The sequence below is a fragment of the Andrena cerasifolii genome, chromosome 9, assembly GCF_050908995.1.
Source record: "Andrena cerasifolii isolate SP2316 chromosome 9, iyAndCera1_principal, whole genome shotgun sequence".
Classification (NCBI taxonomy): Eukaryota; Metazoa; Arthropoda; class Insecta; order Hymenoptera; family Andrenidae; genus Andrena; species Andrena cerasifolii.
Genome location: NC_135126.1, coordinates 1755383 through 1783036, shown reverse-complemented (window position 1 = coordinate 1783036; position 27654 = coordinate 1755383). Strand labels below are relative to the sequence as shown.

General features: G+C 42.0%; 1 protein-coding gene across 2 annotated transcripts in view; it reads right to left on the bottom strand.

Annotated features, from left to right (window-relative positions):
• Positions 1–1013: 1013 nt before the first annotated feature.
• The window catches only part of Ets98b (DNA-binding protein Ets98B), a 105044-nt gene continuing 78403 nt past the window's right edge, over positions 1014–27654 (bottom strand). Inside the window, exons 2-6 of one of the 2 annotated variants that reach the window (XM_076819347.1) lie at positions 24890–25281; positions 23572–24248; positions 21327–21481; positions 7916–8111; positions 1014–7005 (exon numbers count right to left, since the gene is read on the bottom strand). In XM_076819347.1, the coding sequence (XP_076675462.1) occupies positions 6515–7005; positions 7916–8111; positions 21327–21481; positions 23572–24248; positions 24890–25281 (1911 nt within the window). In that variant the 3' untranslated portion in view covers positions 1014–6514. The remainder of the gene's footprint in view (positions 7006–7915; positions 8112–21326; positions 21482–23571; positions 24249–24889; positions 25282–27654) is intronic. The other variant, XM_076819348.1, reaches the window with a different exon arrangement.

The following is a 27654-nucleotide window of genomic DNA, read 5'->3' as shown; positions in this document are numbered from 1 at the left end:
TAATAATAAATCAACCAATTGAAAAACTATTTAAGAAAGATATTTCAAGATGTTTAATTATTAGTAATTTGTAATTAAATATATAATGCTCTGAATGTCCGTATTTCTGTTCATGAAAAATAGCGATGTATTGCAACACTCGCGTAAATGTTTAAATAATTTAGAATTATTTTGTTGCAACTATAGTACAAACGTAACGCATTTAATAATAAGAAAAATATGAAATGAGTAGAAATGGGGACATAAGCAGAAATTGGGACCGAAAGAACCGAGAAACTCGAATTTTTTCGAGCGACTCGAATATACTTGGAGCAGATCGAAATTTTCGAGCAGACCGACTGCGTCGAGTAGCTTGAAGCTTGAACGTTTCAGGCAATACGAATGTTTCGAATATTTTAGTTTACGAAGAAAAATGTACGAAGAAAAGAAAGATAACATAAAGAGAAGTGTATGAATACGTTCATAAATACACAAAAAAATGAAGAAAAAAAATTGAATTTAGTACTTATTTTCAAAAGTTACAAAAATTTCAAATTACAGTTTATATTTTAATTAATCACATTACTTATTGAAAACCATTATTTACGTCCCCGTAGATAAACTTAACCTAAAATATTCCAAACATTCGTATTGCCCGTATTTGAGCCGCTCGAAAAAATTCAAGCTTCTCGATTCTTTCGGGCCGCTCGAAAAAATGCGAGCTACTCGGTTTTATCGAGCCGCTCGGTTCTTTCGAGCCACTCGGTTTTTAAGGGTACTCGGCTCGAAAACCCGAGCCTGGCTCGGCTCACTTCTTCCGAGTACTCGAGCAGCCTTACTGGTTGCTTTTAACTGTGGGTGTAGGTGAGTGGTTGGAATATGGGTATTGGGTCATTGATGTAAGTATGTAGTATTGTTTTTTTTTGCAGTTTCAAATAGAGGTATAGTTGTAGAAGATAGAGTGAGTGTATTGAGGTATGGATGACAGCAAATCCTTTTTCTTCAGCAGAGAAAGATAGTACGATACACTGAAGTAATTTTCAGAATTTCTGTAAATTATCTTGGCTCTTTGAATCGTGGAGTGATAGCAGCAGATTATTAACTTACACTGAGAAAAGCATCAGCATTTCACAGAGTTCTCTACCTTACTTTAAGCAAGCAAAAATCGAGCTGAAAATTCACAGAAGATATGGAATATTAGTTAGAGATTTTACGTATATTAGTTAGAGATTTCGTTATCTTCCATTGAAAATACTGATGGACCGAAGCACCTTCCTATTAATATTCTAAAAAATCAGCGATTTTTCAAAGAGCCCGCAAAAGGCTTTTCCATCGCCTCAAGGAAGTTTCGCAGTGTGAAAATGCCACAATTTATTGGAACATAATATCTACCGCGTTGCTTGCGTGGTACCATGCCGCTAAAAGGGGCGCAGATAAATCTCAGAGGCGTTCGATCGAAATCAACGATATTGTCAATCGACACCGATAATCCGACGTAGTTTACGATCATTGTCGATTTTCAATGCGCTCGAAATTACGCCGAGGCGTAAAACATCCTCTGCAAGCGCCATCGAAATTATCGATAAGCTTACCAGACTCGCGGAGCAGGTATCTACATATTCCGAAGTGATAAGAGGCGACCCTCGGTGCATCGTCGCGTTAAAATCTTAATAACGCCAACTTTATGCCGGTTATTAACCGTAGACTTAACCAGTGACAGGGGAACGGCTTCGATTCACTTTGCAATATGCACTCGATATTCCGATCTGTTCACGACTTTACGAGTATTGTGTGCCGGGCTTATTGCCGTCTTATCGTCGAAATCCAACGAGCCCCGAAACGCGCCCGATTATTCGCGCCACATTCACATTTCAATTTCGCAAGGCTCGTCGAAAGGAGATGTCAAGCCTTTTGTCGTGCAATTTCGCAATGGATATTGCATGTCTTAACGTTCCAAGATTCGAAATGGAAAATTGGGGATTCTATTACTGATCTGCAGGGTGAATCGATACGAGCAGAACGGGGTAAATAATTTCCCCGAGCTTGAAGATAAAATAAGATACACACGGCAGCTTTTGAAGAATTCTAAAAAACGAAGCCGCTAATTTTTTTCTTTTTTTTGTTGATAGGGTTGTGCATTTTTGTGCTTATCACTTGACCACGTTCTGGATTATTAACCCTCCGAGGTCACAGCTTCTTATAATTACAAATTGGACACATAGGGTTGACTGCACCCCAGCGTTTTTTTGAGTTACCATTTTCGTATTTATGAGTCTTCTAACTTTTCAGTGATAATTGTCCATTCGTAATACTCATATAATCAAGCTCTAACAGTCGTTTTCTAGAAATGTACATTTCGATATGATTTGTAGTTGAAGAAGAGCCATTTCCACGATTGTGGAAAAAGCGATATTTCTTTCGCGGTTTAATCATCGGACACTTGAACTCGAAAATTGCTCTTGGGGTGCGGTATACCCTGCGTGACCACGAAGGGTTAATATCGTTTCCTTACCATTTCGATGGTAACTACTACGACATTCCATCTGCTTTTCGACAGACCTTGCGCCAGTTTCCAATCGCCACGGGCGATCAGAAACGGAGACATCTCTCGAGGCTGGTTTCGAGGATATTATCGAGCACGCCGCCGCGCCCTTTGGCTCAACGATCTACCCTTAGAATTTCATAAACTCGAGATAGCAAAATAGACCCTTGCTCCTTCCGTATTTGGCAGTAATCGCACCTTCAGGACAACAAGGGGGATCGTCCTCGCAGATTCCCTTCGCACCCGTTACGCCCTGTAAGCTGCAATTCACATGGACCTCGACAGACCGAACGTGAAATTAAAACCAGTCCCACGGTATGCCACGCCGCGACGACCTCGACGCCTTATCGTACAACTTTCTAACAATACACGCGTACACAATATACATACATATTAACACGATAATACGAACGAACGCAGTTAAATAAATTAAAAAAAAAAAGTAGAGAAAAGAAACGAGCTTGGAAGGTAATTACGCGCCGAGTATGTACAACCGATATCAGTGAGCGAACATCTGCAGTGTTAGTAGAACAAGTGTAACGAGTGTCCACCGGGGGGGGGGGGGGGGTAAGTTCTTAAATAAATACGGCAGAGCCGTTTTAAATAAACGTAACGTGAATAAGAATTCGAATTCCGCCGTCGCGCGCGGGCCTCGACCGTTCCCTTCCGTCTTCGGTATCAAAGGAATGTCTCGAATACATTAATCACTCGGAATCTCGGCGCGCGAAACCAACGGTCGTTTGATATTCGACTCGTCGTCGCGGGAGAATAAAAGATGGGGGAGAGGTGTATTTATACAAAATCAGTCGGGGCCCGGTGAACGTGAGGAATTCGAGACGCGTCCAGAGAAAGTTTAAATAAATCTTAAATAGAGAACGCTCGGAAGCTCGAATGCTACCGCTCGCGAGTGACCTGACGATTAATGGGAATTAATCGTCGAGATCGAATGTTAGAAGAGCGAAAGATGAGAGAAAGGGCAGAGAGAAGACGTGAAATCTCTTGGAGTAACTTAACGGCGGCTCACCCGAGCCGCCACGAGGCACTTACACACCTAGGTATTCAGCTTACATGCTAGATCGTTCATGGAACATACAACGTTAATATATCATAGATATATGGGACCAAAATCACCAGAGCCAGTCGCGCAAAACGTTTAGCGCCTCGAGCTAGCCACGATCGCCACTCGACGGGTTTTCAAAGGAACACCCTGCCGCTCCTCGGCGACCAGGAGGGCGTAAATCGCGTGCCCTAGGACGAATCGATCGCGCGCCGATCGTGTCACGCCTGGCGAGCGAAATTTTCCGCTCCGCGCGGCTAGCAACGCGGACCGGCGGCCTCGAAAGGACGCGTGTCAGATCGGGGCGATTCTTCTCGTTTCAGCGAACAGCAAGAAGGCACATCGGAAGGCACTTTTCAGTTTCGCGATAGAAAATTGACGTTGAAATTGTTCCTCGTTATAAATAGAACGTGATGTTCAACCCCTTCACGTTTCAGCTGTGATCTCGTAAAGACACGCGTGACGCGGTTGTGATTATCGAAGTGGACGATGAATTTTGTAAAAGATTTGGAAAGTGGCGCACACAGAGAGGGAGGGCAAGGAGCCTGGCACCCCCCAAAGAAACGCGTGAAAGGAGATTAATGTAACCACGACTGAAGTAGTTCAAGAGCTTTGTAAAAAGAAAAGTAAAGTGAATTTTATTCTTTAAATAAATTTCTATAATCACCTAATGAATTTTATTGCATTTGCGTTAAAAATATTTTTGTCCGTTCAACTGGGCTCCCCTCAAGATTAAATCCTGAGTGCACCACTGCCGAATGTTTTCTTACTCCCCTATTTGAAAATATCAGAAACATCACTTCCACTGTGAAGGGTTTGTTGCACTTCTTCTGACCCTAATTTTCCTTCGGAAAATATGATTTGCAAAATGTCAAGGAGTTAAATACTTCTTTATCGCGTTCACAGTAGTTACTCTTATAAGAATACGTACCTATACATTCACTGTAGAAAATAGATAATTTCTTTTAGCTAGCTAAGTTGAATTTGCTAGAAAAATATTTTAAGGCTCTCTCCCGCGACTAATTAAAATATTCCTCCCCATCTAACGATCGATACTATTAATATCACATTTCTGGCTGAATGCAGTCGCGCTAAGTGTTTCGTCTTTAACGAGAGCTGTATTTCTTACCGTGTCCATTGAAAAAGCGACAAATGGCAGGGCGAATCGAGCAACAGCGAATAGTTCCGCCTGCCGAATCGCCCGTGGATCGTGGATCCGTGGGTCGGATGCAGCTCGAGGCTTTGGCGACCGGTGCTGGCAAGCAATCGTGAGAGCAGAGAGGAAAGAGCAGTTTCTTCCCTTTTCTCCAACGGAACTCCACTTACTTCTTCGTCGTTGTTTTTTTTCTTTCCGTCCTCGAACAATTGTCGAGATAACGACGAGCATCACTCGAAGCTCGCAGGACGTACCTCCAAAACGAGCCATCGAGCGCGTCGATATTGTCAACCTTTCCACTGCTATGAACTGTTGAGACAGTGCCGCGGTGTAAGCGCCGTGTACCAACGTATCAGCGTATAATAGCACAGTGATGCCGACATAACGGTATATAATACCGATTTAATACCAGCATTAGCGTGCTATCCGTAGTAATGGTGCTGTTAGTAGTACACTGTAGTAATATTACTAATCTCATATCAATATAGCGATATTACTAAAATTAATAGTCCTATAATATTACGTTAAAATTATATTAGTATAACATTAGTATTAGTACGCGTGCGGGTTATACGATCGGTAATCGTAAACTGGTGCTGATACACTGACACACGAGCGCTCGCGGCACTGCTAAAAGAAACTGAAACCTTTCAAAGACATTATACTTCCAACGAAAAAAAAAATGTTTTACCGCAGGGCCTGCTACTATAGAGAGCTTTCAATGAAGCTTAATTAGCAGACGTGCCTCCCTTAGGCATGGACTGCTTAAGATTCTGTAATAGAACAGAGGATCTAAGTGTAAAATTGGTATCTGTGGGTAAATTCGCGATAGCAGAAATTACTGAGAAAATGCTCTCCCGAATGCAACAGTACCAGTGGAAAGGTTTAAAAATCGACTGCTGCCGTCGTCTCGACGCACCAATGGCCACAGCACGGCTCGCCAGAAGGCAGACAGCCGCGGTGAAGCTGTGGCTCGTGTAACGATAGAGCAGCTTAATTTTACCAAAAAGATGTTTATGTTACAAGAGAAAAGTCGGGACAGAAACCAAAAGGGGGGAAACTGGGGAAAACTTAGGGGTGGGGGGTCGCCCAAAACGGGCGTACTAAATGTACCCATCCGTAACACGGCGTTATCCTCGAAGGATAATGCCGGACACGGTGGATCGTTTACCTTCGACCTCCGTACTGATTCTCCTTTTATCATGCACACCAAAAAAAAAAAGACACACGCACGGCACAGTCACGCACGCGACACACGTACATCGTGATAAGTCTACGTATATATATATATATAAAAAAGAAGATAATAAAAGAAAGGGGAAAAAAAAGAACCTGCACGCAGAAAGAGTCGGAAGCCCTTCGTCGCAGCTCCCTTCGACGTGACACCAGGCTCAAGGTAATCAGGCGGCCACCTTGAGTCTGGAATCGATGGAAAGGTGTTAACCCCTTGCACTGTGGTGCACGCTTGCCGATAAACCCGTCGCACACCACGACGACGCTCCGACGAGATCTCCGCGCGGAACCGTTGCTGATACTCAGAGACACTTCCCAGGGGTTATAATAAACGAAAAGGGGGGGAAAGGGAATAAAGATAGCGGCGCATTGGGCGTTACCCCGGCGCACTGTACGTTTCAATAAATACTCGAATAAATTGTTCGCCCCGCGAACGAAGCTCAGCTCCATCCCATTCGCGTGTTCGTCGGCAATAAATAAAATATTTCCCAAGTGGCTGGCGGGGTAACGCCACGGCGCCGGAGTGCAAAGGCTTAACGGTGGCCGTTTAGAGGCAGTACGGATGGCAGAACTGATAGACCAGCCTCTGGCTGCGCTCCGTCTTCTTCATGATCCCCTTCTTGTAGTACTGCCTGATGCTGCGGCTCAGCTTGTCGTAGTTCATGGCTGGCCGATTCTTTCGCTTGCCCCAGAGCCTGGCCACGCGGACCGAGTCTTCGATCTTGAACACGCCCTTGCCGCGGTCCAGCCAGCGTATGCAGGACCCGTGCACGCCGGGGCTCTGCAGCAGTTCCTTCAGGAACTGCCAGAGGTGAATGTGCGAGCCACCGTTTCGCATCTTGCCACCGCTGCCGCCACCACCGCCTACCCCAGTTTGCGAGGAGCCGCAGTCCTCGTCCTCGTCTGGAAAAAAGCGACACCGAGGCGACACGCCCCCTTTTGGTGAATGATCCAGGACCCTGCCAGGTGCTCGGTGTGGTTTCGTGTCCTTGTGACTTGTGTGTGCCATGCGTTTCTCGGTCGTTGTTTTCACGTTCGCTATTGGTTAGACGCGTGGAATTCATCGTGATCAAGAGCTTGCGCTTCATGTGTTCTCCATCTCGTGTGTTAGATGCAGGCGTGACGTGCGGGTGTTTTCGCGAAGCATGATGCATGGATGTTATACAGAAAGTTCTACCTTGGGTGGTAGGGTTGGTAGTATGGTTATTGTAGAAATGTTGAATTTATACAGGGTTGTTCACTTGAATCAGAACGCGCGCGCGAGAACAGATGCCTCGCGTGGCCATTTTCAGTTAATCGCCTCGACATTTGAAGAGTCCTTGTAGAAAACACTAAGTGCCAAAAATCAAATTCTATACTATAGTATTACCATTGGCACTTAGCACATTTTCCGTTAAAATTTTTGTTTTAATTTTGCCACTCGCGGTGTTTTCTACAAGGACTCTTTACTTGTCCTCAGGCTGAGGGGAGAACGACGCAAAAACCCTGAGCAAGGCGTTGGCGCGTCCAAAATTCAATTTCTTCTTTGGCACAAGGACTGACTACTTGGTAAATTAATCTGCTCTCGCTCGCGCGTTCTGAGTTAAACGGATAACCCTGTATGGTGGTTCGATTGGGGCATGAATGAAGAGCGTAGGATTCGGTAAACCTGGAGATGCAACTTGCGACACTTAATCATGAACGAATGAAACTGCCTAAGGGCAACGAATTTTTAAGTGGACGAATTTTTAATAATTATTTGTATTTCTATGCGTGTAGGGGTTGTTACTTTAGTCAGGAATAAGCCGTATGGTGACTTTATGGTAGTGTTTGAAACTTGGAGCGCTCCATGCTAAGGAACTATTATTGGGAACAGTAGAAATGGTAGACTGCAGGCGGCAGTAACTTAGGGAAGCATTATGTTAAAAGCAATTGATGAAATAAACACGATATTTAAAAATCGACTTACCATCGGAGAAATCCACGCTGCAGGAGGAGCCTTTGACACTGACAGAAGCCTTCCCAATAGTTGGCGACCCGGCTGTGTTGCTGTTGGGTGTTTGGACAACCCCTGCAGGACTCCAAGATGCTGCCAGTGTGTTGCGCGGCGATTCCTCGACCGCTGCTTTCCAAATTTCTAGCTGCGCATGTAACATGCTGCCGCACTGCAACAGAAACACCTTTGGGTTAAACTCTGTTCTAATTGTTGCATTACCATTCTCACTATTCAAGTCTAGCATATATATATCGAGCAATAGCGAGGCTTCTGCGTGAACTTAGGTTTGGGCATGCTTGGGCCACCATATTCTGTTTGGAGATGTGTATTGAAGATCTCATTATTGCTAGCAATACCTGTGATATCTGTATTCCACAAAACAAACACTATTCATTTAAATTTCCATATAAAATTACTCAAATGTATGACTTTGCATTTCAGAATTTTTTCATGATTTTTATTCCAATATCTAAGGAATTAAATTTATCAATTTGTCATCGCCTCTTCCTCATCCTTTTCAAAGGCACATATATACTATACCTAGATATACCGCAACATTTTGACATTTTTTCCGTTAGATAGAATGTCCGCAAATACGACACAAAATTTGAATAAACGTAAATGATGTCAAATTGGATATTGCAGAAATAATGAAACCATAATACTTGCGATAGATGCAAAAAATATGTTTGCGGGAAATGTACATACAAAAAGGTCTCATCTCCATTTATAAAAACTGTCTACAAGTGTATATCTAAGTAGTATAAATATGTATAATATTATTATGTACATATTTTTTAACAGTATAAAAATGAAACAAAAATGAATAAAGGTTTATTTTGCTTTCATAACGTATTTTATAAATAACCAGTCATTTTGACTGATCTGGTAGAAATAGGTATACATTCATTGTCGGTAGTTCCAGTGTTATACGGACTCGAAGACATCTTAATTGTCATGCGTTGCACACGTGGGATCGTGGCTTCATTCCTCCATTATTGAAATTAATTCGCGTAACAATGTTTTTTTTTATTATTTTCTCGAAAGACTGTATAATATTGCACCCCACTTTAGTCAAGAAACTAAAGCTGGGAATACATCTGGGAGCTAAGCTAATAAGCTAAGCCATGCTATGCTATGCTACATTTTAAAAAGTTAGTTTCAATATATTCTTATGTAACCGTTCCCGCCAAAACCTAAGCTAAGCTGTGTCACGCTATGCTATGTTTAAAAAAAACAGCTTCAATACATCATTTTCCAACAAAAGCTACGTTTCTGTGCTATGTTTTTGTCGGGTTAGCTCGACGTAGCACGAGATTGCCCCGCAAGCGATATTTCGGAAACACAGCAAGGCATAACACAGATGCCTGCACAGCTTAGCTTAGCTTCCAGGTGAATTCCCAGCTTTAGAATTAAATAGTCTTAAGACTAATTATTGTTATATAACGTATATGTAATAGTCTTAAGACTAATTATAATTTGAATGCGATAAAGAATGCCGGTAATTGAATAAGCTAACCTCATTGCACTATACCACTTGGTAGTACCCTCGCTTTAACGACACATTCATTCAAAACGTCATATGTATATACATTAAAACAGTAACGTCGCAAAATTTCATTTAAAAGCTCAATGATAATGGTCGAAATATAAATTCTCAGAAAATGTTACCTCGTGTCTTTCCACGATCCCAAATGAACGTTCATTTGAATTCGTCGCGAGCATTACAACTCGTTCAATACTTTCTTGTCATTACCACTGATTCATCCGCGAGTGTTGTCCCCCCTTGCATTCGCCAAAGTTGCGTTATCTCTAATGACTCCATACGAATCCCATTTGCATGAATACCTGCCCTCCCCTCCCCCGATACGGTAAGAAACTCCACGAAAGTGTTCGGTACTCTTAGCGGTTGGCATTCGGCGGTAAAGGGAGAACGGTGGGAAGGAGGAGAGGGCAGGAAGGAGCGAGCAGATAAATTTATCATACCTGGAGATTAATAATACCTCGCGAGCGTTCTGTGGTAATGTAAAACAATTAAGCCCCGTGGTAACCTTGCGAAGGGAGAAACGGGAGTTGAACAAGAGGGAAGGCAAATAAGTGGTGCCACTCAACGAGAGACGGAGAGAATGAATTGGAGTACGTAATGACTGCCGTGAAGTTTCGGTTAAATAATCTTGACAGCGAAGTCAGGCTTCGTGGAAGCACTTTTTGAAAGTAGCGACGCGGAGTGGCTGTTGGTAAGGGGGTGGTGAATGGAGAAGAGGCCTGAAGAAATAGTAATACGACACTGCTTAATGTAATTAGAGGACTGCGTAGTCACGTGATTATATTATTCAACGAAGTAGCCAAATTCAAGTCTCCGACGCATTAAGTAAGAAAAAAGAATATCACACGAAGTCCTCTTCACTTCATCCTCGCTATCCACTTCATCTCACTTTATCCTCTTGAATTGAAGTTAATCCTATTACAAATCTGAATGTACCTATGCCATATCCCTCCGCAAAATAATGTCCACGTTGCGTGAACGTTGCATCTACCATCGTGATAGGTACAAAGATACTTTGACACATTTCCAAGGAGACAGGACTGACACTGGAGCATTCCAACTGTAGAGACCTCGTCTAACAATTTCCTCAACTGTTTCAAACAACCCAACACCAGCAAGTGGACTCCAAAAAGTAGAATTAAGCCGGGGATCCACCTGGGAGTTAACCTAAGCTGCGCTGTGCTATATCTGGCTGTGCTAAAAAATATAAAAGCACAGCACAGCTTAGCTCAGCTTTTGGTGGAAACGGTTCCATAAGGACGCATCGAAGCTAATAGCGAATTCGGTATCTCGCACTGACTCTGATGCCAGAAAATGAGTGGCATTAGTTGTTTCTGATAGAGACGAAGATAGCTCTATAAGAAGCAACCAATCCAAGTCATTTTCTGGCACCAGCACAGAGTCAGTGCGAGATACCGAATTCGCCATAATTTTCTAAAACTTCTTTTAAATCTTTAACACATTCCAGGTGAATTCCCGGGCTCGACGTCACCAGGTCGCCCCCAGCATTCCTCAAAATCCTACCTCAACAAGACTAACAAGGAAGGTAAGCGAGCTACCAAACTCGGATTCACTCCCAAGTAACATTCGGGGAACCAGGCCGTCTTTCCTGCCCGTGGTGGTACGGAGAAACAAATTGATAAGAGGAAAGTCCAACAATGAAGAAACGCTAGACGAAGAAGAGAGAGAGAGAGAGGGGTGGGGGAGGGACGAGACAGAGAGCAATACACGTAAGCGTTAGAATTCCTGGCGACGGAGTCGTTGCGCCGCAAGAGAAGAGAAAGCGGCTTCGCTGAGACGCAACAGGCAGTCGAGCAAGCCAGGCAAGCGAGCCAGGCATTCAGGCAGCCGTTGACCCACTTTTCGATCGTTTCTGCCGGGCAAATAGCGCGTCCGTGCACGTACACGCGAGCGCCAATCCTGGTGCACGGGCACCGCGGAGGCTGCGCAGGGAAAAGGGGGGTGTAGCAGGGGAGTCGGGGAACGAACGCACCTTAGATGCAGTTATGCGCCACGGCCGCGGCTGCAGAGGCCATGCAGACGGCGACGACGTGTGACGCGCGGGCTACGGTTCTGCGTGCAACGTGAATCGAGTTCTAGTTGTCGGCAAACGGTGCATCCAAGTCGTTGCACCCGGAGGGGGAAAAGGATGAATCGCGGCGGCCGGGCACGTCGCCTTTTCCGCCTCGGCCAACAGTCGCGTATATTTACGAAACTGCCTTTTCACTCTGAACTTGCTTGGCAGATTTCTCGAGGCGTCAAAAGCCACTCAAAGAATAATATTTTTATTGATTTCATGAGTATTCCGTGATTTTTTTATGTACTTTATAGTAATTGACTCTTTGGTAATAGCAATCTTTTTTTTTATTATTTAAGAATAATGAAGAGAGCAGCTAGGCTGGAGAAGCGACGATACATTTTATACACAAATGAAGAGGCAAATGTTTCAACTAAGCGTTTTGTTGCTTGATGCACGTATGAGCGGCGAGTATGCTAGATTTCTGGACAGTGAGCGTGTTAAGAATACAAAAAAGGTAACAGATGGAAAATTTTAAAATGAAAGAAATTGGAACTTCATGATCCCTGGGGATCTTCAATTTTTTTTTTGCAGAAACTAGCTTTTGCAGGTTTAATCTGGAGACTAAGGGGAAGTTTTTTCATTCCACCCTAGTGCACGCAGCTGCGATGGGGAATGTGCGATAAATTATTCTCATTAAATTGCAATTTTTGGGGATTCTCAGGTGTGGAATTTCGGGATTTAGAGACTCGGAGAGTTGCGAGCTTGTGGATTTGGGAGTTTGAAGATTTTGGGGGTTGGATGTAGAAGGATTCGGAGATTTGAAAATTGAAATTGTAAGCTTTGAAAAGTTACAAATTGGGGTACCGAAATATGAAAAAAATTTCCAGTTCATATGTTGCTTGCCAATTGCTAGTAAATAGCATTGGAAATCGAAACATATAATTGCAATTACACCATGGAAGATTGTCTCATCGATATGAATTCAAGAAGATCGAGAAAAACTGCACGGAGAATGTAATTTTTTAACGGACCGTGGTTTATCAAATCTGAAAAGTTCATTACTATAATTACAGATGATACTGCTGCATATACTATGTGCACAAGTTATGCGACGCATCAATCGAATTGTATGCACCGACAAACGGTGCAACGTAGGCGTTGCATTACACAGAGCCGTGCGTAGGATTGATCAACGACCTTAAATTGGTTGGGGAAATACGTTTAGCCAATCTGCACGCTTTCCTCGAATTAAATACCTCTGACGCAACCACTCTCCTTTCCCATTGCACCTGAACTAAATAAATCTACTCTTCAAAGTACAAGACCTCTGTATTCTATTCCAATGCATATACATATACTGCTCGACACTATTTTTTGTCGAATATATAATTGTGCATACATTAGTTGAAAAATAAATGCCCAAGGGAAGACGTATAAGGGAGAGTGGGGTAATTTCGAACACCTAAGCAAAAAGCAAACAAAACGAAAACTATGTCAGAAATGAATTTGATTATTATTTACAAACGTACTTAAACTATTCATCTATAAAGTACTGTGGCGAATTTTTGAAAAATTATAATAAAAATCAACTTTATAGTAAAAAAGCAAAACCCTTGGTGTTAGTGGTCAAACCACAAAAAAATATTGCTACAACCTATACCTAATGTATTTTTCAAATTCCTCTTCTTGTGCGTTAGAAAAAAATGCAATTGGTCGGGATATAAAAAAAAATAGTAAAGGTCGTTTTTTAAACTTTTTTTCTGAGCCACTCTCCCTTACAATCTTCTTAAAAATCATGTAAGAAGTAAATAAAACAGAGACAACAATTTGAATACACGAAATTTACATAAAACTTTAGAAAACTTATAACGAGGGCTAATTCATTGCAACATACTCTTTTGACGATGAAGTTTATCGCTTTGAATAGTCACTTGTTTACTGGTTCTTAACCCTTCGTTGACACACCTCTCTTTTCGATCAACTTTGACATACCTGGGTGGCTCACACCCAGAGCAATTTTTGAACGACTGCCATTCTCATCTAAAGAATTCAATCGTTATGAAAAAAATCATGAGTCAATGTCAAGGTCTCTAGAATGTATTCTAATAGTTTTCTTTATTGAAATTTGATCACAGTTTTTGTAAAAAAATTCTAGATTACCATATGTCGAGAAAACAAAAAAAAGATCTTCAAAAAATTGTAACGTTTACAAAATTCAATATTAGAAGCTAAAAAGTTACAGAGTCATTGTTCAGATATAATATTTTGAAGAAAAAAATTGTTTGTAAGTTGGCTTTGGAATAAAGGCATTTATTTTGCACATAGAAGGCACAGAGCGTCAAAATCAGCTTATGAGTGGTTCCCACCCAGAGTGTCAACGAAGGGTTAAATTTGAAACAATACGCCATCTTCTTCTAACTAATGACTGATAATTTAAAACAATACCACTTACACCTGTATCGTCTGATACACAATTTGCTTTACACGAATTTCGTTTAACTTTTCGCGTGCCCGATCGATAAAAAATAGTGTCAAGCAGTATATGAAAGAAATCTTATCCACTACCCTAATTCAGAACTCTTCATTTCAGATCCTGCCTTATTAATTTAACAGTCTATTCACCTGATTATCATCCCCCCAGAAACTATTCATTATTCTAACTACTTGCTGCAAAACACTCACAAAGAGGCAGACGTACCAGTGCCTTCCAAAAGGGGTGACAAAAAAAGCCAGAAAGCTCCGAAAGGAGATCAGAAACGAATTTCATTTGCATAGCATTCGTTTGCACGATTCCCACACGTGGTACGTATCATAAAACATATCGCTAATTGGCACGAATGCCGTACGATCATTTGAGATTACCACTTCTGGACGCGTCTCACGATATAAAGTCGTTCGAGGAGCCGTTGAATGGGTTGGAAATTGCATAGTGGTGGGATGCAAATGCTGCTCGGTAAAGTGGCCGAGTATTTTCGAATTTGACGCAACTATGTGCTCCAATACGGCGGGGATAAACATGCCAGCCTCGCGCCCGTGTAATTTCAGCCTGCCTGTTACATACGTTCGTGGCAATGGGAACGCGGTGCATTGATCTTCGGAAACGTTCCAGGAATCGAATTCCCACCGGCCGATTATAGCGCCGGCTCGCACGCCGAGGATCCATAACGAATGCGGAATAGCATTAATGACTTCTTCGGGATCTGCGCGGAGCTGCGCCGCGGAGGGTATGAATTACTTAACCGCCGCGGAGCAGCGTTAAATTTCAGGTCAAAGGCAAACGGTTCGCTCGTCTAGCCACCCCGCCATCTTTCCTTATCCGCTACACGAATATTGCGGCGAAGAACAATGGGAGATCGGGACCGCGCGCAGATTAATATCGAGAAATTTATGCGACCGGCATGAAAAGAGGAGCGGGGCGTCTCGTAAATTCAAGTTCTCGGTGAAATACTTTGATTAAGATTTCATTTCTTTTCGATTGCGAATAATACGAACCGTTAACCACCGGGGGGAGGATTGAAATTCATGCAGATGCTGGCTGATAAATGGAAATGGAGTTCGCGATTTAGGTTGAGCAACTGTGAGATAATATGCCCGCTTCTATAGAATAAATTGAAGGGTGAGGAGAAAACAGGGATGTCCATTTTTAGCGATTCTGCGATGCAAAACGTATTTTGCTGGTGGCAACTGGGGCCACGGAACTGTCAAATCAGAATGGGTTATGAGGTAGAAGTGTCCACGTAAGACAACGTTAAATATTTGGTGTACTGGTTAAAAACAGGGAATGTCCACCCTCCACTGGAACGAGACACTTAATTTTCTCGATAGCTGTTTTGTGACACTCCCTGTTTTCCCCTTACCCTTCATTTGTCCCTCATTTTTGATAATAGGGACCTTACGGAATGTCTCCACTCTCCCTGCTTGCAGTATGTATATCTGATCAGTCTAAGCTTGCACTACGTCAGAAGCCCTTCGACGTCACTGTGCACACATCCTTGTTTTGATAATAATAGAAGTGGACATTTATTTTGTCACAGTGTTCCACTTGAAAGATAGACAGCAATCTGAACAGTTATCTTTCTGCTGAGATCTTTTCTGATGCCTAATTAGAGTATAGATTGTTCATCTTATGAACAATACAGTTAAGTTCACTGAACCTTGTTCCTTTACTCGTGCACTGAAGTATTAAAACTGGATTTTCTCAATAAAGCTACTTTGTGACATTTCTCGATTTCTCCCCTCCAATTGAGAATGCTCTCCATTGACGATTCGATTGGGCTAATGAAGACGGTGCAGCGCGAGGAATTTGAAAGGGTACGCTGAAGGCGGAGATTTAACAGTGAGCATCGCGTCGAAGGTCGTACGGACGAGGGAAGAATCCACGAAAATTATACGTAGCGTGTAACCGCGAGTTCGATCATGATTCTACGTTACGAAGAGGCTGGCGCGGTGCACCGTGGTGTAATTATCCAATTACACAACGTAAAGCTGAATCTCCATTATGCACGACCACCCTATACCACTGTGCGCTATGCATCCACTCGCCATTAATTTCCATTGCGTTCTGTACGTACGATTTCGAGAGACAGAGATCGCCTGGATACATTCCGGCGAACGAATTAGACCGTTACTCTTCGGACCTTTGCATTGCAAAATTGCGCGGCGACTCATCCGTGCGTCGTGACCATTATTGAGTTCAATTTCGAGCGGTCGCTTAAGACATTAACGCGAACTTATTGCCGCGCTCGTTGAGCTATGGGCACTGTTAACGAAGGACGGGAGTTTTTAATACCGTGCACTCCGCGGCGAAGACGCTCGAAGGCTCCCAAGATTTATTAAGCGCGGATTAAATGTTCAGAGATTCTTGAAAGCGTGAGCTCGTCCTGCAGCTCAGAATTTTAAGAATTCGCTTAGCGTGGGTGATAAGTTTAGAGATCCGAGTGCTAATTTTTTTCCGAATCCCAGATGGAAGTTTGATACCTGCTCCTGAAGATCGTCAGCCACGAGAATTGTTCTTTTTTAAGACCTCGTGATTTAAGGTGACCTGAACGTTAACATATCGCTAAGTATCGCACTAATGCGCAACGCAACTCAGTGGTTCTCTCAAAACAGGAAAATAATCTATTCGCGCCAGCAGCGATTAATCCACCTCCGCCGTGACATCCTAAAAGGCAGCGATTCGCGTCCAAGCAGACGTATAAATCCAGGCTCCATTCGCGTAACGTATTAAACAAGGAAACAAGACGCGAGTACCGTTTCTAAATAAGAGGAGAACGCTCCCAGGCGAGGTCTAAGCCGTCCGAGCAAAATGAATGCCAGAAGCGTCCAAAGGACGAGCCTCCTTCGGTTTTGCTAATCGGCCAGAAGACAAACGGTCGTCTCCCTACCATTGAAGCCGCGCATTTGCATTCATGCCCCGACGTCGACGGTCCCGGCGACGGCCTTTGAGGAGTCGTCGCGCTAACGGTCCGCGACCATGCGACAGAGCTGAAATCTGCAGTCGCCGCTGAAGCGATGTTACGCGCCAGCATCGACGTGCAACAGCCATCGGGAGAATCCTGGTTCCGTTAAGCGGCGCGAACCGTATTATTACGCCAGCTTGCTTACTCATGGCCCGTCGCCGTTCTTGTGCCCGGTTCCTGGGTATGGATTACGGGGAAAGAACGTGGACGCACACCGATTTCCAGGAAATTCACTTTCACCGGACCTTGCCAGCGAGTGTTTCTCAAGTGACTCGCGCCATTAGTTTCTTTATCGAACGAGCCCAGGCTTCTCTTTTCTTCTTCTCTTTTTTTTTTTTGGCGACAATGGCAAAACCGCGGCGACGATTTATCTGTGGAAGCGATGGCGAACGATAAAACGGAAGTGAACACGCTACTACTGGACCCCTGTTGCTGTGGGCATTCCCGTGACCATTTCTTATTATAGAGTTGCAGTACCATATTTACTTAATGATTCAATCAGTTTTGTTTCAAGGGGGTATTCTGGTCTGACGAGGCGTTCTTGTCGCGTTACTTCGGATTTTTTTTACAAAGAACCCAGCAATTTTATTATTATTTAGTTTACTGCTACGGGTTTATTGATGTTTGAACTATCTTTACAAATTTTTTCAATGGAAGAAAATTAAAATCAAACGCAGTTGACTGCTTTAAAGTAATGGTGAACAAGAAAAACATGGTGTCACGGTGCCCATGATTGGGCTCGTTCTAGTGGTCTATAACAAAAAATTAAAAGAGATTCTTTGTCTGTATGCCTGTGGCTATTGTTCCTACAAGAATGGTAAAAAGATATTGAAAATTAAGCAGATGGCAGCGGTTTGAAAATTAAGTTTCGATTTTCGCACAATTTTTCAACTTTAAAGGTCTGTGCAAGTTTAAAAACAAAATATTTTATCATCATTCTGGTAGGGACGATAGCCACATGTGTGATGATAATATATGCAAAACTTGGACTGAGTTGGTCCAGCCGATCTTGAAATATCATGGCCACCGATTCGAAAAACATGGTTTCGAGAAAAACGCGTTTAAAGTTTTGCGTGCAATTTAGACAGAAAGGTGACCTAGGAGAGTAGCGGTCGCTTTGTAACCAAATGGTCGATTTTTGTGTTTTAAAAAACACAGAAATCCCCCCCCCCTCCCCACCACCCCCAGAAAGAACAGTCCGCCGAAATTTTGCCGAAATACACTTGCAGGAACAAAACTGTTATGCGTCGCCCGTCCCCATCAGTGAGCGCGTCATATACCTACCTATTCTGCACCCTGTAGCTCTGCAAATAATACGAATTGGAAAAAATCCTTTTGCATACGTATTCCCCATATAATGTACCTGTAGAAAATGCAAAAAAAAATCGATTTTTTTTTGCTCGTCAGACCAGAATACCCTCTTAAGTGAACTTTTGCAAGGATGTGATCGATGAAAGTTCGTGCGATATACTGAACCGACATCTTTATTAAAAGGGGAAGTATATTACAAGTTTTTTTAATCGAAGTATTTTCCTTGGTTATCTATGGCCTTTGCCACTTCTCTGGTAAAAGTATAAATAATGGGCAATAAAAGATATTTTCCTATACTTAACATCACCTAACAGTGGGGTTGCCAACTTTTTCGGGAAAATATAGTAGATACTTTACGGCCAAATGTGATAAAAATATAGCAATGGCGTCCGCAGATTTTTTTCCAGGGCGGGGGGAGGAGGCAACTTCGGGATGACGGTAAAGAAAAATATAGTAATGGAAAAACAACCCTGGCGATGACATCGACGAATCGGATCCTGAAACACGCGGTGCGAGTGGAGTAGCCCTCTTGCTTTTTTGAACCCATTTTGTAGTGCCGATTTAATTAAAAATTTAAAACCCAAATTTACAAATATTCATTTTTTTAGTATAAACTTAATGAAGATTAGTTTTTAAAAATAAGCGATTTCTTCTCAAAAGCCAGGGAGGGGGGGGGGGGAACTGCCCCCTTTTGCTCCCCCTATGTGAAAAATATAGTAATTTTCAGAGGAAAGTGATGCAGAATAAAACTACTTTAAAACAATGACAACTTATTTTTTAAATGAATATTTTTTGGTGCATTTTGCATTATTAATTAATTTACTGTCTTTACCAAGGTTTGATTGTACTGAAAGTCCAAATTAACATATATGAGGAGCTTATGCTTTAGGGAGATGCACTAGCTCTGTTTCTCTCTCCCCGCTACTTAATTTTCATTATAGAGAAAGTCGGAAATTATTTCATATCAGTTTAGTTTATAGACAACACTTTTTCAAGTCGCGTTCAAAAGTTCAAAGTTTAAATTCGCAAATGAAAGTTTTGATGTAGCCTTAGAATAAAAAGATAAGTAAAAATTATAGAATTCTATCAATGCATCGGGAATATAGTAATTTTACGTACTATATCTTTTTCTAACTGTATGTAGTACACTAGACAAAAATATAGTACAATAGACACTTTTAAAAATCGCATAATTTTTTTAGAATTGGTCCAAACAACTTGAGTTTTTTTGAGAAGCTAGAAGGATTAGTTTGCTAACTGACGCGTTTCGGTGTTTTGAAAAAAAATGTATTTGGATGGAACAGCGAAAAGAATAGTAAAGGTCGATTTTTAAACTTTTTTTTGTGAGCTTGTAATGACAATTAAAAAAAAACCGTCTGTAGATTGCAGTAAGTTGTATACGTGCCTAAAATTTCATCAAAATCGGTTAACGTTGCTCCGAGCTACAAACGTTCAAAGATCGCAGAATAAGGTCGAGAATCGCTGATTTCGGGAATTTTCGCGATTCTCTCAAAAAAAAGTTTAAAAATCGACCTTTACTATTCTTTTCGCTATTCCAACCAAATACATTTTTTTTTCAAAACGACGAAACGCGTCAGTTAGCAAACTAATCCTTCTAGCTTCTCAAAAAAAAAACTCAAGTTGTTTGGGCCAATCCTAAAAAAGTAATGCGATTTTTAAAAGTGTCCGAATATTAATGCGAGTCACTGTATTATAGTACGGTTAGCAATCCTACCTAACAGCGAGCGAACGAATGTTGGCACCGACTTAATATTCCTACGAATTTGTAGTTTGAAAAATTGTTTCCTTTTTTTTTTAAAGAGAGATCGTTGGAATGTGTTTTTCAGGCTTCCTTGGCGAACCGGTGGCTTTTCTCTGAGAAAGTTGTCTAGGCTTGTTTTAAACGGATGATCTGTGGGAGAGTGATCCGGTGGGTAAAGCAGATGACGCGAGGACTTTCTAATCGAATTGTGTTTAAATGCCTGGATTTTATTCCACGCGGAAGCACTGACACTTCGCTACTCGCTGAAATGTTATAACAGCTATTTTGTGAGTACATAGTTCGTGATGTGCGATGCAGAGGGATTAATTTCTTCCTTATCGTTACATCATTAAACCCTGATCACTTGCAACTTATGCAACAGGCAAACACGAATTCTCCTGTGTCATTTTGACTTGCTAATTTCGAGACGTTAACACAAGTCGAATTCGAGGACTGCAGTGAAGTCCTCTAAAGATTATACCTACTTAATTTTCAAACTTTTCGCGCGTAGATAATACAAGTACACCCTAAGCGAAGAAAATACGAAAACTGTGCCAACAATGTTTTCATATTTCGCAATCTACGAGCACCCGAAACTGCATTGTCTGCGAGCAAGAAATTTCAGCGACGATAACGTCGAAAGCGAAATCTGTTATAAATTCTTGGCACGACACGAGATAACCCTTTTGAAAAATCTCGGCGTCGACGACATTGCTGATAACGGCACACGAATATAGTGCACGCCACGAAATCGTAACGCATTGAGAGATTTCGCTTTCGCAATTATTTACCGCGTCTACTATAAACAAATTTCATTTTCTCTCATTCGACCGTCATCCCGCCCGTTACTCCCCCACGATTACTCTGCCAAATTTCTCGCAATTATATTTAAATACATTATCGCCGTAAACAAAGGCTGAGTCACAGCTCTCTTTAATTTCAGTGAAATGTACTCGACTGGATTCTCGCTCCACATTAATCAACCAAACAAAATTCCATCGGCCTGTATCCGTCATCGTTATCCACCGATGACAATCATTATTCTATAGAGCGTTTGCACCAGTAATTCGTTAAAATAGCACCGCGGAATTCCAGCGACTAATTGGTTCGTTAAAACCTGCGGTGGGTCAGGTCGAATAATCGGCCCAGCGCTTCCAAGCGTATTGCGTAACGGTGCTCCATTGAAAGCGCGACTTATGTGTTACGCGCTTTTAACGAGTGGGGCTCGCGAAAGGCAGGAGCAAACGTGCAGGAATGTTTTTTAGGAGAGGTCGCATCGAACTCACCTGAGGTGCCCGCTGACAGAATTCTTCTTCGGTGAGGGAAGCCAACGTAGCGCCGTCGACGTTGAAGCTTTCCAATGGCACCGAGGGCAACTGCAGTTGCCTCCTGGCCCATTGGATCCAGGCTGCAACGTCTGCTGCGCTCCAGCGCCGCGGTTCTGTAACGACACCACCGTTTCATTATCGATCACACGTGTCTTTGTGTTCTTACGTAGATTTTATGGCATGGAACTAGACTGGACATTCGAAAAGAAGGTTCAGATTATTTTGAGACGCGGCAGGGGAGTAACTCAAGATTAAGGGAAGCGACGGGACACCTGTTGCGTTTTACATAATCCTATCAATTTGAATACTTTTTCTGTTCTACTTCAATTTTCGGTGGGGCTATGTTATTAGTAGATGAGCTTTTCCTTCTATTAGATGGCATTTATTATGATAGTTTGAATGAAATTTTGTGACATCAAAGATTTGGGGTAGTTGGAACGAAAGGGAAGCTTTGGATCTCTGTTAAGATTAGAAAAGAGGAGTGGCATAGCAAGATCAGATGAAATGAGAAGACACTTGTTGGGTTCTATAGAGGCTTCGTAATTTAACTAAATATTCTTCTGAATTTCCTATTTTTATGGTACCGTATTTCTCAAAACTTGGGGCCCCATTTTTCAGAATAATATTTTAATTAATTCTTGATTGAAATGCATATAAAGATTCCGCGACGTTCCACACTCCACGTCGTCATTTTCGATTTCCCTAACACACTTTCTACAGTGGACTGCATCAGTTTCAGGGTTTCGAAATTTTTGTTGGAGCTTGATAGGCGGAGACGAGACAAACATCACGTATGCAGAGACCAGAAACCTGGTTTAGTCATCGTGACGTATGCAGGAATGAAAAAAATGTTAGAAAACTAGCGGAAGCATGGCACGACCTTGAGCCGAGCCTCGAAATTTCGTAACTCCTCATGAAAGCACGATGTGACTTCGTAACTTATTCCGAGCATGACATCATGGTACGAACTAATAGTCGAACCGGTCGCTCCTACATTCACGAAGATAACGTCCAAGTCTTGCCCGCGGCAAGGTAGCAAGAAGGTCTAAGTGTCTAATGGACATTCACGCACCTTCTTATTACCGAGGGACACTGTTATATCTCTGCAATTTATTTATTGCGCAGTAATCAGGGGGGTGGTCATTAAGATTTCTAATGGCTTCAAAACTTTTGTGTCTTCCACGGGATAATACTAATTGACATAGAATTTAGATAAAACTTAGTAGACATCTTTTTGCATTGCATTATACTGTGTTTAACTGATGGAAAGTAGGACTATTGAAAAATTATTATTTTTTTACAGCTGGTCTAATGAAAAATTAATGATGGGTGATAAGTACATCGTTATCTCAGCTGTTGAAACAATTTTGATAATTTTAATTTCAATTATCTGTGATTAACGTCTTGAGGTTTCTGGACTCTTATAAGATTACTGTGCATTCAAAGTGTAATGAAACTTAGCGTCGAAAGACCAACTAATTTTAGTTGTAAGCATGTATCGGACGTACAATATTAGACGAAAGTATATGAAACTTGAAATACTTGAATATCTTCGTGTTACGCGTAGTAAATCTAGATGTAAGAAACTCGAACGACAGTCGGAGTCTTATTTGTACTCCTAAGAAGATATTTTTCACAAAAAAATAAAAAAAATAAAAATTCACAATTTTCTCAAGTCATAATTTATTTCTTTAAAACGGCGTAGTGAAAACAATTGAAAATTGGCAGATATTTTCATCTACCCGTATACTACATGTAAAAAAAAATTGAAAACATTGGTACTATTCCTTCAACATTTTTCCAGCTGTTTTTTCTGTAAAGGTCGTCTTTTTCCATAGGAGTACGTGTAAAATCAGTGAAAAATTAAAATCGTTATAACTCAGCAATCATTTAGAGAATTCGTTTAAAATTTTTGGAGCACATCAGGAAGATTAGAAAGAACAGTCTCACAAATTTTCATCAACTTGGCACCATTTTGAAGATAGGTCCAATACACCCTTAATATTGTGATGATTTTATTAAATAGCCTTCCTTAAATGTAATTTCCCTTATGCAACTAACTAGATTTCACAGTTCACTTATTGCCATTAATTATGCAATATAAATAGAGTTCCATTAAACTTACAGAACACTTCCTACTTAAATAAAAAAAAAAAAATAAGACAGAATAATCATGTACTGAGAAGAAAGTAGCCCCACTCACCAGGATGAATACCGAGTGCCACGCAGGTATTGTCAAAGTCCTTCTGCAGCTGCTGGATGGCCAGGCTGAGGACAGGCTCGATCTGTTCCCTGGTCAAGTCGCCGACACATTCGCCAGGTTCCATATCTTCCACGAAGCCGGTGCCAACGCTGCCCAGGTCCACGGGTCTCAGATTGTACTTCCTTTGAAAGCTGGTATCCCTCAGGACCTCCCTGAGCAACTGATGATCGCTCTTCTGCCCGTCCTTGAACAGCTCCTCCTCCTTCTGCAGAGGATTCCTGACCTCGTCCTCCGCTCTCTCGAGTTTCAGGACATTTGTCCTCGCGACGTCCGCGAAATCCTTTCGGGCCCCCTTGAACAGCAAGCTCCTCAGCGGCGAGCTGTTCTCGAGCTCGACTGGGTCCGGCGAGGAGGACGTCGTCGACGACGAAGACGACAGCGAGGAGGAGTTGCTGCTGACGCTGCTGTTACTGCTGCTGCAGGAGCCACTGGACCGTGGCTCTTCTTTGAAGAGGATTTCCTTCAGCAACGGGTGCCCTTGCACTGCGGCATCTTCCTTCTTCGCGAAGAAGTCCGCGTCAAGGCTGTTGTAAATGTCCTCTTCTGTTCTGGGCGGTGTGCACGGCACTGTGCAATCGGTCGAGTCCTCTCGATAGCCCAGACTTTCGGCTAAGAGCCTGCAATGAGGGTTCATGGATGGGGGACGTTATTGGGTGGCTGAATATCACGAGGAGAAATACATCTTTCAGCTTCTCTTCTCATAGAATTTGTGAGTGACTTTCGCAAGTTAAGTTACGTGGCTCCCTGGATTGAGGTTTTAGAATAAAGTGGAGAAGAGGAGGATTTAATCTTCTGTAGAAAGGATAAAGGATACTAATTGTAAGTTCGAGATTACTTCGATAAATTGACTAAAGTGAAGCACCTACTTGTTACACAAATGGCAATTTCAGATTAATTTGATTTTATTGGAAAGAAAAGTAGGCGAAGCATGGACTTAGATGTGCGAATATTGAAACTGCAATCAGTGAAAAGAGTATAAAAGTTTCGGAAAAATAAATCTAGTAGTTATGGTCGATCAGAAGGGAGACCTTAAAAGAACATTTCAAGCTACTTTGCCTGCACACTATCGACTGAGAAATAATTATAAGTCTTGTCATGAAAATTAAATAATAGCTTTTAAGTCATAAAATTTTAACAGAATCCCTATTCCACTTAAACAATTCCACATGAATTACCTACGTACAAACTGTGTAACTGAAAAGCTCGAAAACCTCAAATACCATCACAGCCAAATTTTATGCTAAAAAGCAAGATTTACCTGGATTCTTGCAAGATGGCCAGAAGATCCAGGCTCTTCTCCCTTTTCACTGGCTGCTTCGCGGGCGGTTCTGGGCTGGTCGGGTAAAATTGTGCGCTCTGAGGACTCCTGGGGACGTAGTAAGGGCTGGTCGGGTATCCTGGCGAGCCTTCTTGCGAATAATTAGGGGACAATGGCAGCTCACCCCCAGCACCTGGATACGGTGGACTGGAGAAAGTGATGGGCGAGCCAGGGCGCGGCGACTGTGCTTCCTGTTTGATTTGCGCTGGTTTCAATGTGTTCTGCGTGTTTGTGGCGCCATAATCGTCCGAAAGAAGGGACAAATCGAACTGGAATGTGCTGTAGTCGAACGACGGCGAGTAGCCGGCTGCTGAAGGCACCGTTTGTGGCATCTGAAACAAAATGAACACTCACGGTCAGTCAAAATTGCTTATGACTCAAATACAAATGCAATTAATAACGTTAGCTGATTAGTGACTCTGTACGTTCGATATGCTGGAAGTAGAAATATGCTGCACAAGTGAAACATGACGTCTACTGAATGCCGAGAAATATGAATATGCAGGAAGTTTTCAAGGCATCTCGCTCGTCGACGAAGTCGTCTGCATAAATAGGTAAATAATTCATTAATTATTCTGACCAGTGCGTCACCGTGTCGACTACATTCTGCTTATCCCCATGAACTATGCAGACACCTCCTAAATCTTTTATCTTCTCCTTCTTTCAAGCAGCATAACATAATTTCAAAGACCGTTAATAACGTAAACTGATATTTATTCAAAGCCCCTTCCTCCTCTAAAAATCGAGCTACAACACCTCGCCCTCAGTACGAAGTACTACATTCTTGCTTTACCGCCCCGACGATCCACAATTTACTTCGGCGTGCACGAGCGAGAAGATCCAGTCGAAATGATACACTTTCCTCAAGACTGCGCCGATGGACCCAAGCCTCCATTTATCTTTCCGCGTGTTTATTGCCCGTCCCGCGCTTAAACTCGCGTCAGTTTGCTACGCTCCGTAAGTCACTTATGGCTCAGGGCGATCTCAGGCCCCATCTTTGAGAGTCGTGAAGAGTCCGAGGCCGTGATATCGTTCCGTCAAATGTCCAATACCAACCGTAAACGTCACGATCGCTTCCCCGGGAATATTTAATCCTGCCAGGGCACTACCTGCATATTTCAGAACTCTACAAGTTCCTCGATCTGCTGTGACAAGTCACCCCTTACATACGAAGAATAGACGATGACTCTTAATTTCTGAGGCGCGTAAAAGTTTAGTTACGATTCGAACTCCTAACAAATTTCGAAGAGATAAATGACACAGATGTATCGATGTTAGGAATCGAGAGGACTCGAGAATTAACCCTTGGTTGGCGCACCTATTTTTTCAAACGTAGTTATCACACTGGCTCGATTCGAACCAAGACAATTTTCAATCAGCTGTTGTTAAAAAAATATCTGCTAAATTAAGTCGCAAAAATTCTGAGGTAACGTTTGAACACTGTAGAATATATGTTCATCGTTGACAATTAGCGTTTAAAGCACCACCATGTTTAAACGGTAGTACATTTTCAATGATGACTCAAAGATATTTTACCTTAAAGGGGTACAGTCAACCCTCCTATTACGCGATTAATTCGTTCCGCGTTATATGGAAATCGCGTTATGAGAGTACCGCGTTATAGGAGGACTGTCGCAATTTTTGGTCCGCGTTATATGGAAACCGCGTTATGAAAGTACCGCGTTATAGGAGGGTTGAGTGTACTCTAGTGTAACTGTCCGTTTTCAACGCCATCTTCGGGAATTTATTTAACAAAAACTATAAGTTTATACTATTTGGCGTTTTGCCTGTGTATTAAAATATTTGAAGTAATACTCAGAATTTGTATCGCACATATACATAGATATAGTCGGTCTTAAAAAAAAACTTCTCAAAAAAATCTTTTCCGACGGGCGTGGATGTGGGAACTGTTCTAGTCATTCAAAATGGAAAAACTACGGTTTATTTTCTTTATTATGTGTGTCGCTATGGTTGGAACCACAGAAGCCCCCTAACAATAAAGAATTGCAGAATGACAGCAGTTTAAATAAAATGTTCGATTTTTTGCTGATAAATTTATTTTGTTTTCGTTCTGTAAAATTAATATTATACAAAATAGAAACTCGCCAGAGGTTCCAACTATAGTGACAAACATAATGAAGAAAATGAACCTTAGTTTTTACATTTTGGATGACTAGAACAGTTCCCACACCAACGCATGTCGGAAAAGGATTTTTTTTATGAAGCTTGCGCCACCGACTATATCTATGTATATGTGCGATAAAAAAAAATCAAAAACATTCTTAGTATTACTTCAAACAAACCTTAATATGGAGGGAAAATAGTATAAACTTATAGTGTTTGTTAAATAAATTCCCGAAGATGACGTTAAAAAACGGGCAGTTACACTATAGTACCCGCTTAAGGGGGTATTCTAGTCTAGACACTCGTTTCTGATGGTGATATTTGGAAATTAATTCTGGAAAACCTATCGCGCGTACAGGACAGGGGTTTTGCACACATATTTAGTAGTGTTTAAACTATCAACACAAATTTTTGGAATGCATTATATTGAAATTTGTTGCGTGAAAGTTACACGCCGAAGCGTAGGTCATGTCATCAAAAACTGGCCCCATCGGGCGCACAAATTGCGGCTGTTCTAATCATCTGAAACGAAAGTACCAAAGATTTTTTTAAACTATATGAGTGTGGATATCGCCCAAACT